Consider the following 19,480-nt stretch of genomic DNA (forward strand, 5'->3'; position numbering starts at 1 on the left):
TTCTTTCAGTTACACCGAGGGACATTAGATTAGTGCAGACATGAGGTGGGGACTCTGGGCTCTATCAGTGTCCTTGGGAGGAGCTCTTCGCGCAGTTACTGTCTTTGGGTACGGATAAGGACATCAGTGAGGAATGCCACACAGGGCTGGTGCCAGTCACTCTGGGCTCTGAGGTGCTGGCCTGGAGGACTCCTTGCTGCCGTGGGTTTGCTCTGAAACTGCACCGAGAGCCGCTGGTGAGCAAGCCTGAACGGCAAAGGGGCAAGACTAGCAAGGAGCCACAGCCATAGAAACATGCAAGACGTGTCTGCTGCATCTTTCTCATCCATCATTACCTGATGACCGTTTCCTGAGGTTGCATCAGTGGCAGGATTCAGGCCCACCCACTCTGCTCAGCCTTGTTGCCAAGTCCTGCCTGGCCAGCCGGCATTTGCTTGGCAAGCCTTCTGCCTATAACTGCTACCAGGACTTCCTAGTCCTGTATAGCAAGATGTTGCCTCCGTGGCGGCCCCCAGCTGCCAGGTCTGGTCATGTGACTTCGCTTGTGCTCATGCCTGGGGTGCGATCACGTGCTTGGAAGAGCCTTGATTGCCAGCGAGAAAGCTGGAACGAGACTTCAAGCTCAGAGTTGGCACCCAGCCTCTGGTTGATTGGGTGAAGGCATGAGAGGGTGAAGACGGCAGGGTGCCGCTGGCGAACCCGGACCCGCATTCTATCCCATTGGGTGGAGCCCCACATTGAACCCCAGAGTGCTGTCTACTCCCCACGGCCCGAGGTTACGTACGTAAGACGAGGACTCCATGGCGTAGGGCCTGGACACGACCAGGTTCGACAGACATGCTGAACGTGCTGTGCTGTAAGCTGTTCTGGGTGCCCACGGTGCACACCCGGCCTTGCTCGTTGGCCTGGTGCACCATGACGGTCAGTTTGTTGGCAATCACAGTGTTTAGGATGGAGATGACCAGCATGGGGAACACAAAGGACATGAAGGTGTTAACCTGCAGAGAGCGAGAGGCAGCCGTTAGTCCTAGACATGGGCCTTGCTTATCCGCCAGACCCGGAGGCTACCATGCGGGTGCGCTCAGAGCTGCGGTTGGGAGGTACTTCACACTGTAGGAAGACCATGCCTGTCTAGCCTGCCCACCGGATCAGGTCCGCCTCTGGATCAGGCTCAGCTCCCACTGCCATCTGCTTGATAACACAGCCTCTGTTTCTGGGGCTGGGTAAACCCTGCGTGTTCTGAAGAGGGTCCAAGCTCTGGGTCCTGGGTCTGAGGGTATCATGCTCAGGACTCCAGACCATGGCGTGGTCTGTTCGGTGAGGCCGAGCCCTTGGCTCCCGCTCGGCGTGCAGATAGCTCACACTGATGCCTCTATACATTTTCTCACCCACCGGGTGCCTCTCAACAGTCTGGAGAAACATAGCCCGCTCATCAGTCCAGGCTTAAGTTTGGGGGAACCGAATCTGTGGTTCTTGTGGACTCAGAAGAGGCTGGACATGGATTTATTTCCTGGCTCGTGTGAGTTCAACCTGACTTCTTCAGCAATATCCAGTCAGCTGTTGGAGCAAAACCACACAAATGTGGACATGTCTTAATGGAAACACACAGAGAACGTGGCCGGCACAAGGCTCCTGACTTGACCCCGGGAATGAGGGGAGTGGCCACCCAGAGTGCTGGAATTGGCGGGACTCCCCATGCCTCTTTTAGATTTGGTTGCAGCATCTGTGAAGGCCTTGCCTCTACTCTCAGGTAGCCACAGACCATCGCTGGGAGGGGCTGGGAAGAAGCAGTCCAAGTTGCTATTTTCACAAAGCTGTACTCGACAGTCAGGATACAAACCATTCAAGGGAAGGTATTTCTGCATGTTCTCGGTCAGCACCACCTCCATGTTGGGCCCTGTGTGCCCTCCCCAAGCTGTATCCTCTCTGACCTTGAGAACAGAGGGTCTGTCCACCCCCCACCCCCGGTGTCAGGAGCCAGACCTACTTCTGCCGTGTGCTTAGCTCGGTCCACTGGAAGCCATGGAGGATAGGCAAGATGTTCTCTGCTTGTTCTGGACCCAGCTGTGCCCCATCCCAGGAGACACACTGACTCAATTCCTGGTGAGTCATGGTGGAATTAAACACACGGAATGTATCCAACACAGATTTAAAATGTCAAAACATTTAAAATACCACACCTCGCTGAACACAGGCAGAAGACAGCTCGCTACCTCTGGGACTGGCCAGAGTCAGAGCAGCAAGACAGGTACTGGCTCTAGGCCCTCGCTGGCCCCCGGGTTCCTAACCCTAAGGCTCCCAGGCTGAGCCCTTTTCTGACCCTTGCCAGGTGTGGCCCCAGCTGTCTGCCTCCAGCTTGCATGGGCATCCCAGCCCTGTCTACACAGGATAGCCTTGAGGAACATTTATGGCCTCTGCCAGCTTGAGGGTCATGCTGAGTTCACAGCGGGATGCCTCTGCCACCCCACCTAACCGGAAGCACCCATGGCATCTTTCAGTGCGGCAATGAGTATCCTGGGGGACGCGTCAGGGACTGACTCAAGACCACCATGCTTTCCGACTCTGAGCTGTGAAGAAAGACAGCCAATAGCAGGAAAGCAGGAGGGGGCAGAGCTGCTAGTACCCGCTGTGGGAAGGGCTGTCTCACCGCAGCTGGGCTGTGTGAGTGCTGGGGAGAGGCCAGGCTCAGTGCTACTGGTCTTGGTCTTGGGGAGGTGCAGAGGTGCAGCGCACGTACACAGTCTTACAGCGTCTCTGACCTGGTGTGTCTGTGTCCGTGTGTCTGTCTGTCTGTCCTGGTATCTCCGTCTTTGCTTTTCTCTTTCTGCTTTAGACACATGTACCAACTCTCATGGGTGGTAGGACCTGCCCTTAGGGTCCTAAGGGCAGCTAGGTGCTGGGCCACCCTGTGCCACCACCACCTTAGTGGTCATGCTTGTAAAACTGGGCTGGGACCCTGGGGAGGACAGTGGACACGGGCATGTCAGCCTCTGGTGTCTTTGCCTTCTATTCCACCCGGGCAACCTGGGCTGTTACTATCCCACTCAGCTCTGGATTGGAAATGCTTGAGCATGGGGGAGGGGCTCCAGAGAGTGACAGAACACAGGGGAGGTGGGGGCTGCTGCAGGATGGGGTGTAGACTTGAACCTTAGACAGACAGGCAGCTTTGACCTGGAGCAGGTTCTAGTCAGATTCCAGGTTTAAGGTTTGTTATTGAAAGAGTGAGCAGAAGTGCCCTACACCATTGGGTGGTAGCACCCAGGATTAACCATCAGGGTGGGCCAAGCAAGCTGAGGTCTCTTGTCAGGAAGCTAGGATGGTTTCTGAGAGGAATGGGGGTAACCCAGCCACTGCCCTGCCTAAATCTATACTTTTGCGGAGGAGGGGGGAGGCAGAATAAAGGAGAGAGCAGAAAAGAAACAGCGATCAGGGATGGTGAGTCCGGGCCTGTACACAGATGGACCGGCTATCAAGGTTGTCAACACAGCCTTGTTTGAAATAACGAAGACAGAATGACTCGAATGCCCACCGCGGAGGCAGCTGGCCAGTCCCCGTGCATCTGCTCCTTGGGGCACTGGTTGACCCCCAGGTATCAGAAGATAACAGTCTATGGGGAGAGAGTACAAGGAAACAAAGGGAAACATGGTGGCTCCCCGAGTTCCTCTAAGGCACAGCTTGGCACTGCAGAAAACCCAACCAACCTGGAAGAGGGATGGAAGTACAAGCTTCAGGTGTCCTTTCTGAACTGGAGCTGAAATAACCGGCTTACCCTACACACTGGACATGTCTGGTGCCCTAGTGTTAACAAGAGACCCCACGTCACACCAAAGCCATCCTTTATTCCCAGATCTGGGAAATATTAGGGACAAAAGAAGCCTGTATCTGGTAGGTCTGTTCTCATTTCATGGGTAGGCAGCAGGGGCCCAGAAAACTAGAGGATGGGGGGGGGGTTCTCTGAAAGTGACACATCCCAGAATTCCACGGGAGTCAGAGTGAGTACACGGCGCTTGTTCTCAGAGCAGGATTGTGGGAGAAGACAAAGCACCATCTAGGAGCCCCCACAGGATGCTTGAGAGCCGGGTTCTAGTCAAGTAGCTAACAGCGCGGAGAGGGCTTACGGGGTAAGGAAATTGTTGGAGCAGCTGCTTCTAGAATGCCACACAGAGTGGCAGCCCAGGATGCCATGTTGTCTCAGCCTCCACTCAAACCCCTGTCACCCTTACAGGTGTCTGGGAGTGGTGGCTTTGACACAGACAAGTTCTGAGTATACCAGGACGAGAAATTGAAGCAGCTCAGAAGGGAGACAGAGGCAGACCAGATCCCAGGCAGATAAAATAATACAGGCCCTCCATTTTTCAGGCCCTACCTCTCTGGGCAGCTACCAGATTAGGGAGTGTTCAGGACAAAGCCTGGGAGTCCTTGGGAATTTATCAGAAAGCTTCTATTTCACTTCCTTACGTTACCCCCTCTCCGCTATTGGACCCCTGTACTTATTCTGATTTGGGATTACTGGAAGAGGCTGGACCCCAGACAGAATCTAATTGGGAGATTAGTGGGGTAGTTCTTAAGTCCTCGATGGAGAGGCAGGATCACGGGCAGCATCTACCTATGCCAAGAGGGCTTCTGACCAGCATGTGGGCAGGACATCATTGCCTCTCTACTACCCGCAGATGGCACGTGCCACCCTCCCACCTCTCTGTGTACTGGCAACCTTTAATGTGAGAGGCAGACTCTTCTCTCCTGCTGTCCAGAGGCTGCTGCCTGGTTATGGACTTGGCAACAGAAAATCTTGAATGTCCACATCCTGCCAGTGCCCGGCTGTGTTGCAAGCCTGGCACCAGTTTGGCTGTCAGGAGACCACTAACTCAGCCCAGAGGCCTCAATTGGATTAGGGAAACGGCCTTCTCAATGGCTCTGCCCTTGCCCACCTGTGCCAGACCCTAAGGTCTGGGGAGGGCTTAGCACAGCAGCGTGGGTGCAGGGCAGCCTAGGTCCAGAGCTCTCGGCACAGCTGGTAGTGTGAGGCTTGCTTACAGGGCGGGTGACAGGATGCTTCAGTGTTTCCACCCCCTCTCAAACTGGCCCTAAGCCATTTTATAGAGTCTTCGGGGCACGGAGGACCGACGTCTATCTGCCACGCCTTCAATACATGTCAGCCAAAAAGCCCATTAGAACGTTCAAATCGGTGGGACATCCACTAAGCAGCAAACAATGACTCTGAGATCCCCGACAAGTTCGGTGGCAGCACAGTCCAGAGTAGGTGGGCTGGGTACTGCTGGACTCACACCCCTCCTCTGTACCCAACAGTGGGGCAGGAAAGGCCCCAGTTTGTGAATTAGGCTCACTTTCTGCCTGCAGCCAGGAAAGCTACTCACGGCTGAACTGGGTCCATGGCTCTGTTCCTGTCAGCTAAGACAGTAGCATTTCCTCTGACAGGTAACCATGTCCTGAAAAGCAGCTTCCACTTGCTAGGATGCATCCTTCTCTATCCCTACTTCAAAAGCCCAGGCCAGTTCGATCAGTTTTGCTGATATGCCTTTTGTTTGCATTTTCCTAAGATGCAGGGTGCTAATTTGACACTGAAGGATTAAGCATCGGGCCAAGTGCTCAGCCGAGTACACTGAGAGCCCTTGACAAAGGTTGAGCCATCCAAGAAAGTTCTCTGTTCCATGCCAGGAAAGCCTGGGACTGGTGGACAGTAGCCTCCTAATTCCAGTGATCACACAGGGCTTTCAGCTGAGCTTGGGAGGGAGGCTTTGCAAGGCTGGGACGAGGCCGTCTGCTGGGGTTCAGTGGCTGTAAGCAGGATACACAATCCTCGTCAGAGCGTACGTTTAGCGTGAGGCACACAGGATGCAGCCATCACATTCTCATGGCAGCTGAACCTCCAGCCCCACAATTTGCTGTGTGCTTTCTTGCCGTGTAATTGTGTGGGCCGTGCAGCAAATATCCTGCCGGCTCCTCCCAGTTTCTAATTACCACCCATTGCCAAAGCCGGCCACCACACTTCCCCACGGACATCTGGCTCTTCAACGTAGGCGTCTCAATGGGATTAGAGCCCTGTCCCTGCTCAGTAAATCCGATTATAGCAAACATAGAAGGGGGTGTCCTCACCCACAGGAAGAGGATTTAGAGATGGCCAGTGTGAGGACAGAGGTTGGTAGACGCCTTTCCCTTTCGTTCCCCCACACAGAGTCTCAGGTGTGTTAGAGGACTCTCCAATAAGGACAAGAGTCCTTATTGTGCAAAACTAGGCTCTGGACTTCTCCTGGGTGACCAGGCTCTGGGCTTCACCTCCGGCTGGGGGACACTCTGCCTCAAGCCAGCTTTCTGCTGGGTAGGACTCTGGGGTATCTGAGGGCAGGCAGAAGTGAATGTTCCTTAGAAATGGCAGCAGATGGCTCGAGAGACAGCTAGTTAGCAAAGTGTTTGCTTTTTTTATTCTTCTCATACAATACACCCGATGCCAGCCTCCCCTCCCTCTGCTCCTCCCAGGTCCCTCCCCACTTCTCTCCCCCATCCACCGCTCGCTCGTCCATTTCCCTTCAGACGTACCTCTGTAACCCTAACACTGGGGATGTGGTGACTGGGGGACTAGGGAGACTGGGACTTGCTAGCCAGCTGTCCGGCCAGTTGGTGAGCTTTACATAGATTCAGCGAAAGGCCATCTCAAAAACTAGTGTGGACAGCCATAGAGGAAGACACCTGACATCAACCATTAGCCTCCATACCCATGCACACACACTCACATACACTTACACACACACTCACACAGTCTCTCACATGTACACACACTCACACACTCACACAGACGCTCTCACATACACTTACACACACATACACTCACACACTCTCTCACACCCACAAACACACGCCTACAAACACACACTCTCACACGTTCTCACAAACACACACACACACTCTCTTACATACACTTATACACACATATACTCACATAGTCTCACAAGCACACACACACACACACACACGCTCTCTCACATACACTTACACACATACATTCACACACTCTCACACACATATGCTCTCACACACACACACACATACACACCCACAAACACACCCACACTCTCACACACAACACACACACAGACATAGACACGCACACACACACATGCACGCACGCATGCACTCCTAGCAGGAAGGCTGGAAGGTGAAGAAATTAAACAGTAAGCAGTGGTTCAAATGCTACCCGGTGGGAAGGGGGCTGGGGAGAAAAGAACTCGTCTGTTATAGACCACCCTTCCCTCCCAGCCTACAAGCTCTCTCTGTGTCCCATTACCTCATTAGGTTTTGCATTGTCTGTCCTTTACAGCCACATGTGGCTTTTCTTTACAATAGAAGAGCGGCTTTTTTGCTTTATGAATGGCACAGCCTGCAAATTCATGCTCTCCGGAGCATCTGTGAATCAGAGAGCTGTGGGCACAAACTCTTGGATTTTCTCTCCATAGGAGAGGATGCTGGGAAAGGAAGGATGGCAGAGTTGATCTCATCAAGTGACCCTTCACTCCTTCCTGCCATCCCCTCACCAGAGAGGATGGGCCAGATCTCCTGAAGCTGTGGAGAGGGGCCAGGGCTGTGGCTGGACCTGGTGACAGAGCGATGTGGTGGGGCATCTCAGGACCCAGTGCTCGGATCCACAACCCAAGCGCCCGGGCAGGGTTGCTTCACATTGACTTTTCCAGTTCTGCCGTGGCTTGGGTTCTTGCTGCGGGTAAGAGTAAGAAGCCGCATGATGACCTTTGTGGGCCTGCCCTGCCATTGGGCCAACAAAGCAAAGAAGTCTGGCTGAGTTAGGGTGACGTGGGTTATCGGTGTCCCTAACCTGACAATGGGAACCATTTGAATCCCGCCCTGAGGCCCCCCTTTCCCATCCACCCCCATGTCCTGGAGCAGGAGCCCACAGATAGCTGCCCTGAGGTCTCTGTCAGAACTGCTCAGCTTGGCCACCACAGTCCAAACTATCCACGAACATGTGAATGAACCGTGGGCCGCATGTCACTGAAACTTCACTTTCAATAGTAGATCAGAGTCCCAGATTGCTGACTCCTGCCTGAAAGATTCATGCTATGGCCGTGGAACACACACTGAGTGACGGCCACATCACAGTCCACTTGAGAAAAATGGGGACCAACATAACCGTTGGGACTATATTCCCACACCGGCACCCAGTGTACAGAAGGAGTGAGAAGAATCAAGAGGAGGAACCAAAACTTGTGTTTGAGCATGAGAAGCAAGAGCCACCTAGAGGCAGCAGGACGTCAACTGTCAGGGTCTTCTGTCCTCCCCACCGTAAATGGCCATGGCTTCCAGTTCTAGGATGGCCAACGGGCCGAAGACCAATGACAAGCTTGACTGAGAACCCGTCCTATTCCTAGGGACTCTGAGGTGAGAAACCATCTCTTAGGCTCGTTCACTTCATATCCAAAACAGTTTAAAACAACCCTAAGAACGGGCTATACTTGGCAGAGGGAGGAACTCTCTCATGGCCCAATCTAGCCTTCCGCTGCCAAGCCTGTCAGTCTCTGAAGGCGGCACCCCTAAAGCTGCGCACACACGGTGTGGTGGAAGGTACACGAATCTCCCCAAATGTGTCCCCGTCGACACCCATGTCCCTCGCCAATGGCTCCTCTGGAGGCCTTCCATCGACCCGGGCTTCCTTCCCTCAGAGAAGTCTCCGCAGAACCTGTGCCGCTGACCAAATCCATCTTTCTGCAGGCACTTGGCACCTCATTGACGGGCTGTCAGTCACTCTCACTAGGATGCCTTGTCAGGCGTATTCAAGGTGTAGAGAGAATGAGGTTTGTATTATTCCAGTAGCATTCAAAGTAAGCGTCTGCACCAGGGCATCCCTCCCAGCATCCCTCCCGTCCATCTGAGACAAGCACAATTTGCTGGGGCACATAAGAGAAGGAGGAGGAGGTCGGAGAGAGGAGGAGGGGAAGGAAAAGGGGCAGGAGGAATGGGGGGAAAGGAAGAAGGGGTGGTTTCTTGTCTTTGGTTAGAAGCTGGGTGCTGCACCCACTGGACAGGCCGATTCAATGTTCTTTTCTCCAAGCTGCTGCCGCCGCCTCCTTTGCTAGGCTCTGCCATTGACCTGGATGCTAATTGCAGCAGCAGGAAGCCTTGTTCCAGGCATTGGAATGCATGGGCTACATCCAGCCATCCAGCCAGCTCCTTCAGGGCAGCAGTCTCTGCCCTGCTAATCTTGTTCCTGCAGGCTAGATGAGTTTCCTTTGATGGCTTTGAAATGGCCACTTCAAGGCACTCAGGCCTTGGTCTGTAAATTCTCCTGGACCATAGCAGCTGCAGGAGAAAATCCACAGCAAGGCTGGGCTGAATGTTGATGGCAAATTATCAGGATTGAAACGGAGTGAAGGTCAGCTGTGAGTAGGAGGGAGAAGATCCATGTGGCTATTTTTCTGAGACACAAGCAAGTTGGGTCTTTTTATGTGGTTTTGTCCCCAGCAGGTGCTGTACACGCTGCTGGCGTCTTGGTTGCTCAGTGACATCAGCCCAATGGTTCTGTGTTCTGGAAGCTGCATGTGTGCACAGGCTCTCAGGCACATATGGGGAGACTGTGGACAGAGACACAGAGGCACATGGACACACATACACAGACATACTGCAGATACCATGACCTCCTGGGTCCTGAGCACCTCAACCACCAGGAAAACTGTTGCTAGACAAAAGGATGAATCTTCCTCTGGGTGGAGACACACTATTGTCTCTTCTAACAGTTGTTGCAGCTGGGCAGGTCAACCGCCTGGCAAAGGGAACGCCCCTCTGGAAGGCAGATTCACCTGAGGCTTTGCTAAAGAGATGGGAGGAATATTTCTCCCTTTAGTGAAATAATGCACCTTTCCTTCCCAGAATTCCCCCCCAGCAGCTGTGCCATGGCCCCAGAGCCATTATCAGGGCCTGCTAGTCCTTCAGCCTTCTGAATCCTGAGTCAGAAGAAGGGTGTGTGTAGCTTTCCCTTCTCCCTCTTCTGAATGCCCGTAGAGCAAGGCTACGGATCAAACCTAGGGGTGTTTGTTTGGTTTTGGTTTTTTCGAGACAGGGTTTCTCTGTAGTTTTGGAGCCTGTCCTGGAACTAGCCTGGTCTTAGACCAGGCTGGCCTTGAACTCACAGAGATCTGCCTGCCTCTGCCTTCCTAGTGCTGGGATTAAAGGCGTGTGCCACCACCGCCTGGCAAAGATTTTTTACCTCTCTCTCCTCTTTTCTACTGTTCTCCTAGCTCTCCACAGGACACTCAGCATCTACATTGGTTCCCTGTTGAGGCAGGAGAGGCAGCAAGGCTTACATTTTTCCATGTGTTCATGAATTAAGGGAGCGCTGCCTCCCAATTCTCAAGGCCTCCCTAATACCAAGTATAGTCATCCAGACTTGGGCCAGAAACAAGCCTGACTGCCCCACCTGCCTGGCTCCACCTGGGCTGGGCACTGAGAGCAGCCCTTAGGGCTCATCCCTCCGCAGGTCTCAGCACCTGTCCCTGGTGCATTCCCGCAGGGATGAGCTACAGAGCTAATTTTCCACAGAGCCAGCAGCGGCCTCCAGTCAGCACACAGTGGTTCCCCTTGAAGGATGAAAATTGAGTTGGGAAGCACCTGCCTCTAAATGGGGCTGTGGTAAGGGGGTAGGGGATAGATGCAGAATCCAGACCAAACCCCTTGAGAGAAAACTCAGCTAATAACGATGATCTTACATCCTTCACCACTGGGCCTTGGCTGGGCATGTGAGGGCTGTCCTGGTACCTCTTTTACTGTCTGTGACAAGTCCCATAACCCTACATTTTCTGCCTGTAGCAAACAGGGGGGCTGTACCCCACAGGGGGAGGAACTCGAAAAGAAGGGGTTGAAGGAAGGTATATTCCCTGGGCTGAGATCACTTTATTCTGAATCCTTCACCCCACTTCTCATCTTCCTTCCAATAATGACTTCATCACAAAGACATAATTGGTTCATTTGTTAGATTGAATGTTTCCTGGCTGAACACTGTTTTGTTTTTGTACAGAATCCGTCTCACTCAACTGCCACCAGGCTTTGAGGCAAATAAGGCATTCATCCTCCCCTGCTGGGGGGTTCCATCCCGGTTCCTCCTTCCTCTGCAATCACTGAGCTTAGGGAGTTTTGTGTAGCTGTGAATGGGGCTGCCCAGGGTGCCAGGCCTATTTGGAAATCGGTGTGGGGACAGGATGACCTTCCAGTCCAGCCTCCTGGGAGCATCTGATGCTGCTGGGTCCGCAGTACTCACAGGGATGGAGCCCGTTACCAGGGCTCTGATGCTGCAGGGTCTTCAGGATGCACAGGGATGATGGAGCCCTGCTAACCCCATCAGTATCTGATACCTCTGGGTCCTCAGGACTCACAAGGATGGAGCCCTGCTAACCCCATCAGCATCTGATGCTGCTGGGTCCTCAGGACTCACAGGGATGGAGCCCTGCTAACCCCATCAGTGTCTGATGCTGCTGGGTCCTCAGGACTCACAGGGATGGAACCCTGCTAACCCCATCAGTGTCTGGCACTGCTCAGCAAGAAGAACTGGGGGTGGTCTTGGTCTTCTGTCTTTTTGTTTGGTTTTGGTTTCTCAAGACAGGGTTTCTCTGTAGCTTTGGAACCTATCCTGAAATTAACTCTTGTAGACCAGGCTGGCCTTGAACTCACAGAGATCTGCTTACCTCTGCCTCTAAAGTGCTGGGATTAAAGGTGTGCGCCACCACCGCCCGCTGGTCTTCTGTTTTCTGCATGCAGTGTTCTTGTATGACAGCATGTTGGTTTGTGCTGAGTTATTGCCTGTTCCCAGGACTACTGGGGACAAACCTGTCAGTTTTACCCAATACTGGGTTCTTCAGAGCTGCTAAGGAGTCCTCAGAAGAGGACATCCTGCCCTGAACGGTGGGGCAGGCTCTGGACCTCCCCAGGCAAAGTCTAGAGAGTGCCCCTGCCCTGGGGTAGGGAGAAACAGGAAGCAGGCTATAAGGAGAAGCAGCCATATTTTAAAGGTAGCTCTACCCTGGGGAGAAGGCTCAGTTGGCAAAACGTTTTCCTTGCAAACTCGAGGACTTGAGTTTAAGGCTGAGGACCCTGTTTAAACAAACGTGCAAAAAACAAACAAACAAACAAACAAACAAATCCCAGTGTGGTGGAGCACACTAGCAATTCCTGCACTGGGGAGGTGGAGGCAGGAAGAGCCCTGAGGCCAGTCACCTTGCTAACTGGTGAGTTTTAGAACAATAAGAGACCATGTATCAAAATAATGAGGATGGCACCTGAAGAATCACACCAGAGGTTGTGCGTGTACACGCACACACACATGTACACACATGTACACACACACAGGTACACACACCACACCACGTATACACACACACACGTACATACACATACACACACCACACACACCACACACACACACACACATACACACAAGTACACTGTAGAATATTTCTTTACACTGTGTGAAGATGTGTCACTGTGACTGGTTTAATAAAAAGCTAAATGGCCAATAGATAGGCAGGAGGGGTAGGCGGGACTTCTGGACAGAGAGAGTTCTGGGAAGAAGCAAGCAGAGTGACCAGCCAGTTGCAGAGGGAGCAGGATGGACAAGGAGTAAGGGTAACCAAGCCACACAGATGAACATCCGCATGGAAATGAGGAAGAGTGGATGGGGAGGAGAATAGATGGGAAGGGAGGGGAAAAATAGGGGATGGGAGGAGAGGAGGGAGGGAAAACTGTGGTCGGTATGTAAAATAAATGAAAAAATAATGTTATTTAAATAAAAAATAAAAAATAAACAAACAAAAAAGAATGTTGATTAAAAGATAGAGGTTAATTAAGTTATAAGAACTAGTTAGGAACAAGTCTAAGCTATAGGCTGAGCTTTTATAATTAATAATAAGTCTCTGTGTCATTTTTTTTTTTGTGAGCTGGCAGCCCAAAGGAAAGTCCAATCTCTCACACACACACGAAATAATTTGCTTTGTTTTATTGAGGTAGACTTTTGCTGTGCAGCCTAGGATGGCCTTAATTGTTGATCTTCACTGTAGTGTTGGGATTATAGACATGTACCACCATGGCTGGTTGTAAATAATTTTAATAAAATTTTATTTAATTTGATTTATCCAAACTATCATTTCTAAGTGTGAGAGTATTCGTGAAGTACTGTGTGCTCTGTGCTCCCTTTCTTACTTATGCGTACTGTGTGCTCTGTGCTCCCTTTCTTACTTATGCTTCAGAAGCTGAGCACCTTTCCCGGAGGGTGTCTGAGCGCAGCCATGGCCGGGCAGCTATCTGTCCTGGGAAGACTTGCAGGGAAATTTTAAGATGCTCACACTACAGCCCCACGGGGCAGCACATCCTCTTCCTGCCATTCCTATGACGATCCTTGACCCCCTCCTGGTCCTGTGAGATCTGGGATACTTGTCTCTGAACAAGGTCAAGGATGGGACCTTCATCTTAAGTCACTTATAAATCACATGCACTAGGTAAGGAGGGGTGCGACACCTTCCAGAAACAGGTGCTACCCCCTTCTCTTCCTGAAAGGTTCTATCAGAGCTTGCGCAAAACTAGCCAGCTGCACCAAGATTTCACCCGGTAGGGATAGGGCTCACACGCCAGAAAGGTACCACAAAGTCTTACTGGAAATTTTCTCCCTCCCTTCTGAGTTTTTCCTGACCAAACCTCCAAAGTGATGTGCAGCAAAACCAAGCCTAAGGGCTGGAGGGGAGGAACCTGGAGATTAGGCACACAGCTGGTCAGAGAGCAGGTCCTGAGTACCCATGCTGTGTTCCTCTTCTCCCCCCTCCCCCCCCCCCCCCCCCCCCCCCGCAACTTCACTCTTCCTCAACTGGAAAATGAAGATGGCGAGCAGAACCCTCAGCCACTGGGTTAGGTTTGGGCGCAGAACTATCTCTCACTGCATGAGCCATTAGCTGTGCACTCAGCACAATCAATCCTTGCAGTAATTGCTTGTCACGGGAACTCCGCTCACCCAGCTCAGAACCTTCAGTCTGGTTATAGCGAGACCCCAGACAAATGTGGAGACCACGGCTAGATGTGAAGGTATACACCTATGATCCCAGCACTTGAGAAGTAGAGGCAGCAGTTTGAAGCCAGCCTGGGTTCTATGAGAACCTACTTACAAAACAAAAACAAAAAATTCAAGAGAGAGAGAAAAACAAAACACCTTGTTATTTTAAAACCAAAGAGTGGCAACAAGAGAGAGAGCTACCCTATCTCGTATCCCTGCCCCCTTCTTTACTCTCCTGCTGGAACTCGCCCTGAGCGGCAGGTGAGTCACAGCCGAGGCGCTTTCCAGAATGTTTTTTGAACCAGGATTGGGAAGGCTGGGCCAGGATCCACCTGGAGGAGTCACCTGCCCAGGGAAACACAGCTGTCCCCAAGACGCCTGTGGCCTCAGCCAGCTGCTGTGGAGGGAATCACAGCTTTATTCTCACCAGGTTAGTGCTAATTCTCACCCTCTTGGGGCTGTGAATGGTGGGGACAGGCTGGCCGCTGTGCAGAGGGCTGGAGGCTCCTCCTTCTGCTGTGGTTGCAATCATGATGCATTTCTCCGACAGATCTTTCTCCAAAAGATGCCACAGGTGCTCATGACATTTAAATTGCTTCAATTTGCAAGTCCAACGTTTACATGAATATTCTCTCTCTCTCTCTCTCTCTCTCTCTCTCTCTCTCTCTCTCTTCGTGGTATTTAGACCACAGCCTTCTTGGGGTGCCTTGTCTGTACAGTGAGGTGACAAGACCCATTGATTCCCATGGTGGTTTCTCATCAAAGGACATTCCAGAACCTGAAACCTATCAACTGCCCAAACACTCAGGACTGGGCTATCTTGAAATGCATATGGCCTGCAGGCCAGAGATTGAAGACGCCTAGCTTAAATAAAATGGGCAAATACAGAATCCACCAAAACTTCCAAAGAAGAAACAGACAATTGAAAAAGTCTTCATTAAAGCAATCTAATAAATACTCAGTAACCTTCTAGAATAGAACTTGATGGTGAATCCTGCCACACACATCAAAGTGATACAACTCTCTTGTCTCTCTGAGAAGTGAGATGCATAAGGAGATTACTCCAGAACCAGAACCAGCCACAAAAATGACAAATCTAGACCATCATCTCTTAGGAACACAAATGCAAAAACCATAGGAAAACACTGACTAATTAAACACAGCAGCACGTATGTGATGGTTTGAACATGCTCTCCAAAGTCCACGGGTTGGAAACTGTCTCAGTTAGGGTTTCCACTGCTATGAAGAGACACCGTGACCATGGCAACTCTTATAAGGAAAACATTTAATTGGGGTGCTTTACAGTTCAGAGTTTCAGTCCATTATCATTGTGGTGCAACATGGCAGTGTGAAGTCAGACGTGGTGCTGGAGAGGTAGCTGAGCATTCTACATCATGCGGGCAACAGGAAGTCATTGAAACCCTGGGTGGTATCCTGAGCATATACGAGACCTCAAAGCCCACCCCACAGTGACACACTTCCTCCAACTAGAGCACATCTACCCCAACAATGCCACACCTCCTAACAGTGCCACAGAAACTCAATCTTCAGTGCAACAGGCTTGAGCGGTAAGACCAGCAGGAGGGTTTAGGTCTTGAGAAGGAGCCCTCACACACATTTTAATTTCATTATCCTGGAGCAAGTTTGCTATAAAAGCAAGTCCGGTCCTCTTGCCCTCTCTCTTACTTGCTCTTACCCTGTGGTACCTTCTGCCACATCACCAAGCCAGGCATGGTAGTGCACACCTTTAATCCCAGCACTCAGAAGGCAGAGGCAGGTAGATCTCTGTGAATTCAAGGCCAGCCTGGTCTACTTAGTGAGTTCCAGGACAGTCAAGGCTACACGGAGAGACCCTGTCTCAAAACAAAAGCAAACAAACAAACACACAAGGCTATTGCCAAATGTGGACCCTTGATCTTGATCTCTCATCTTCAGAACCATGAAGTCAGCACACTCCTGTTCACTGTCAAGGGCCCAGGCTGTGTCACTTTTTGTTATAACAGCACTGTCCTGGCTAGTTTATGTCACCCTGACACAAGCTAGAGTCACTGGAGGGAAGCGAGCCTCAGCTGAGAAAGTGTGCCCATAAAATTGTGCCATGGCTAGCCTGCAGGCATTTTCTTAATTAGTGATTGATGTGGGAGGACCCAGGTGGGTGGTTCTCTAAGAAAGCAAGCAAGGGGGAGCAAGCCAATGAGCAGCATACTTCTTCATGGCCTCTGCATGAGCTCCTCCAGGTTTCTGCCCTGTACTGCCTGGTTACTGTACTGCCTGGTCCTGCAGCTGTTCAATCTCAAAGAAACACAGAGGTCTACATTAATTATAAACTGGTTGGCCTATTAGCTCAGGCTTCTTATTAACTCTTACATCCTACATTAACCCATAATTCTTGTCTGTTTCAGCCACGTGGCTTGGTACCTTTTATCAGTGAGGCATTCTCATCTTGCTTCCTCTGCATCTGGGTTATGACTGCAGACTGAACCTTTCCTCTTCCCAGAATTCTATTCTGGTCACCCCGCCTATATGTCCTGCTTGGTTGCCCTGCCTATACTTCCTGTCTGGCTACTGGCCAATCAGCATTTTATTAAAATATAAGTAGTAAATCTTTTCAGGGTACAAGATCATTGTCCCACAGCACTGCCCTTCTTGAATTCCTGTCCTGACAATCTTTGATAATGAACTATGATGTGGAAGAGTAAGCCAAAAAAATTCTTCCTGCCCCAGTGCTTTGGCCATGGTGTTTAAGTTCATCACAGCAATAGTAACCCTGACCAAGACAAGCACAAAACGGACCCAAACAGCATAGCAAGAATTAAACACTGCAACTAAATGGGTTTTCCTTCTAGGTGTGCAGGAATGGTTCACCTGATTACAACCCACACAGTCATATCAATAGATGCAAGAGAAGCTGTTGACAAGATCCAAAACCCATTTGTGACTGAGCTCTAAGCTAGGCAGACACGGAGAGGGTCTTCCTCAACATGGTGAATAGCAAAAGCCCCATAGGTAACATCTTACTACTGGTGAGATTATATATAACCCCATTAAGATGAGGAACAAGGTTTCCCAGCACTATGCCAACCTAGCCTTGTACAATAAACCCTAGCCAATACCATAAGACAAGAAAGGGGAAAAGAAGGTATGCGTATTGGGAAGAAAGAGAGAGTTTTATATATAGATGGCTCTTTGTGTAGAAAATACCAAAGACCAAACACTCTTGGAACTAGCATGATTATAGGAAGGTATATATTACCATATATATATATGGCTAATAAACTAAATCCAATTGCTTTCTTATATACCAGCAATGGATAATTGAAATAAAAAGAATATGTCTGTTTTTAAATATTTGTTTAATATTTATATGTGTGTATGTGTGTATGTATGTGCGTGCGTGCATGTGTGTGTGTGTGTGTGTGTGTGTGTGTGTAATACAAAAGAGGCATTGGATCTCATGGACCTAGAATTACAGACAATTGTGAGCTACTCATTGTGGGTTCTGGGAACTAAACTTGGTCCTCTGGCAAAGCAGTATAAGCTCTTAACCCCTGAGTCATTTGCCCAGCCCCATAATACTATATTTTTGTACTAACTAAATAATGCAAAATATTTAAAAATAAAAAATAATATTTATATTAACACAAAAACTGAGATATGTACTGGCAGAGCTCAGTGTCTGAGTGCTTGCCTTGCACCCTGAACATCACCAACCTGACCCAAACAAAAACTAGGCCTAGTTTTTAAGAAGATGAAGGAATCGGAGTGAGGGCTCAGTGGTTAAGAATGCTTGCTGCTCTAGAAGAGGACAGAGTTCTGTTCTCGTCACCTGTGTTGGGTGTCTCACAACCATCATAACACCAGCTCCAGGGGATCTTATGTCCTCTTCCGACCTTTGAAACCTGTGGACACTCGGCATACACACTCATGTCAACACCGCCAAGTCCAAGACTTGCAACAAAACTACATAGTCAAGATGGTTTGGTCAGTGAAGCCAGCAGAGAGCCCAGAAACGGACCCACACAGGATCATCAGTGGCTCTCTGGCTATGTGGAGGGACGGTCCCCCCAAGACAACCCTCTGAAGCCAGCAGAGAGCCCAGAAACAGACCCACACAGGACCAGCAGTGGCTCTCTGGCTATGGCAGTACGTGGAGGGACGGTCCCCCCAAGACAACCCTCTGAAGCCAGCAGAGAGCCCAGAAACAGACCCACACAGGATCATCAGTGGCTCTCTGGCTATGTGGAGGGATGGTCCCCCCAAGACAACCCTCTGAAGCCAGCAGAGAGCCCAGAAACAGACCCACACAGGACCAGCAGTGGCTCTCTGGCTATGGCAGTACGTGGAGGGACGGTCCCCCCCCGGACAACCCTCTGTGAAAGGACAGGATCTACACCTTCTAAAAACTAATCAAAACTGACCACAGACCTATATATAAAATTCAGGAAAATAAAGCAGGAGAAAAGTCGACTAGCCCTGTGCTTACTAATGAATATTTATTCATTATTTATTTAGTTTTCTTAAGACAGGGTCTCATATAGCCTCACACGACTTTGGATTCACGATCCTCTGCCTCTTCATCTCAAATGCTGGGATTCCAGGTGTGAGACGCCACAACCAGCTGGGCTTTTAAGCAGAAGAATGTTCCATGAAAGAAAAACCAATAAACTGCACCTAATTAGAATGAATGGTACTATTAAAAGACGGCATGATCCTATAACACCTGTAATACCAGCATCAAAAGTCTGAGGCAGGAGGATGGCAAGCTGGAGGCCAGCCTTGGCTATACTGTACGACCCTGTCTCATAAAATCCAAACGTAGATTAAGTAAGAAGAAACCTGGGAGGCAGTATTTGCAAAAGACATGTATGGCAGACTGATCCAAAACATACAAAAGACATGTATGATAAGCTGATCCAAAACATACAAAACTTGTAAAAATAAATAAGAAAACAAAAAAAAATGGGCAGAAATCGACTCAGGAACCTACTGTAAGAAACTCCACCCGACAAACGTGCACATGAAGCATTGTTGTGTGTCCAGCCTCGTAGAACCCAAGGCCTTGAATATCAGCTCAGCTCGGCCAGGTTTGAATCAATGGCGAGACACATCTGTGGGCAAGTCTGTGAGGATGTTTCTAGAGACCAAAGAAATGGGGGTGGGGACACTTCTCCGGGTCTAGAGTGCTGGGCTGGATAAAGGGGAAGGGGAGAGAAGCAGTCTAAGCACCAGCAGGTAAACCTTCTCCTTCAGACTGTGGTACAATGTAACCAGATGCTGACCACTGAATCTACAGCTTCTTCTTCCTCACAGTAATGAGCCGTACTCTCAAACCAAAGTAAACCCTTCCTCCATTAACTTGCTTTTGGTCAGGTGTTCGGTTATGGCAATGGGGAAAAGCAACTAATACAGCAATGCACTAGAACAAAGAAT

At 50.3% G+C, this 19,480-nt stretch overlaps 1 protein-coding gene across 1 annotated transcript in view; it reads right to left on the reverse strand.

The window, feature by feature from the left end:
- The window catches only part of Ntsr1 (neurotensin receptor 1), a 41,844-nt gene that overhangs the window by 4,775 nt on the left and 17,589 nt on the right, over window positions 1–19,480 (reverse strand). The window contains exon 2 of the mRNA XM_038329269.1: window positions 785–998. Within this exon, the coding sequence (XP_038185197.1) occupies window positions 785–998 (214 nt within the window). The remainder of the gene's footprint in view (window positions 1–784; window positions 999–19,480) is intronic.

The sequence above is a fragment of the Arvicola amphibius genome, chromosome 5 (genome assembly GCF_903992535.2).
Source record: "Arvicola amphibius chromosome 5, mArvAmp1.2, whole genome shotgun sequence".
NCBI lineage: Eukaryota > Metazoa > Chordata > Mammalia > Rodentia > Cricetidae > Arvicola > Arvicola amphibius.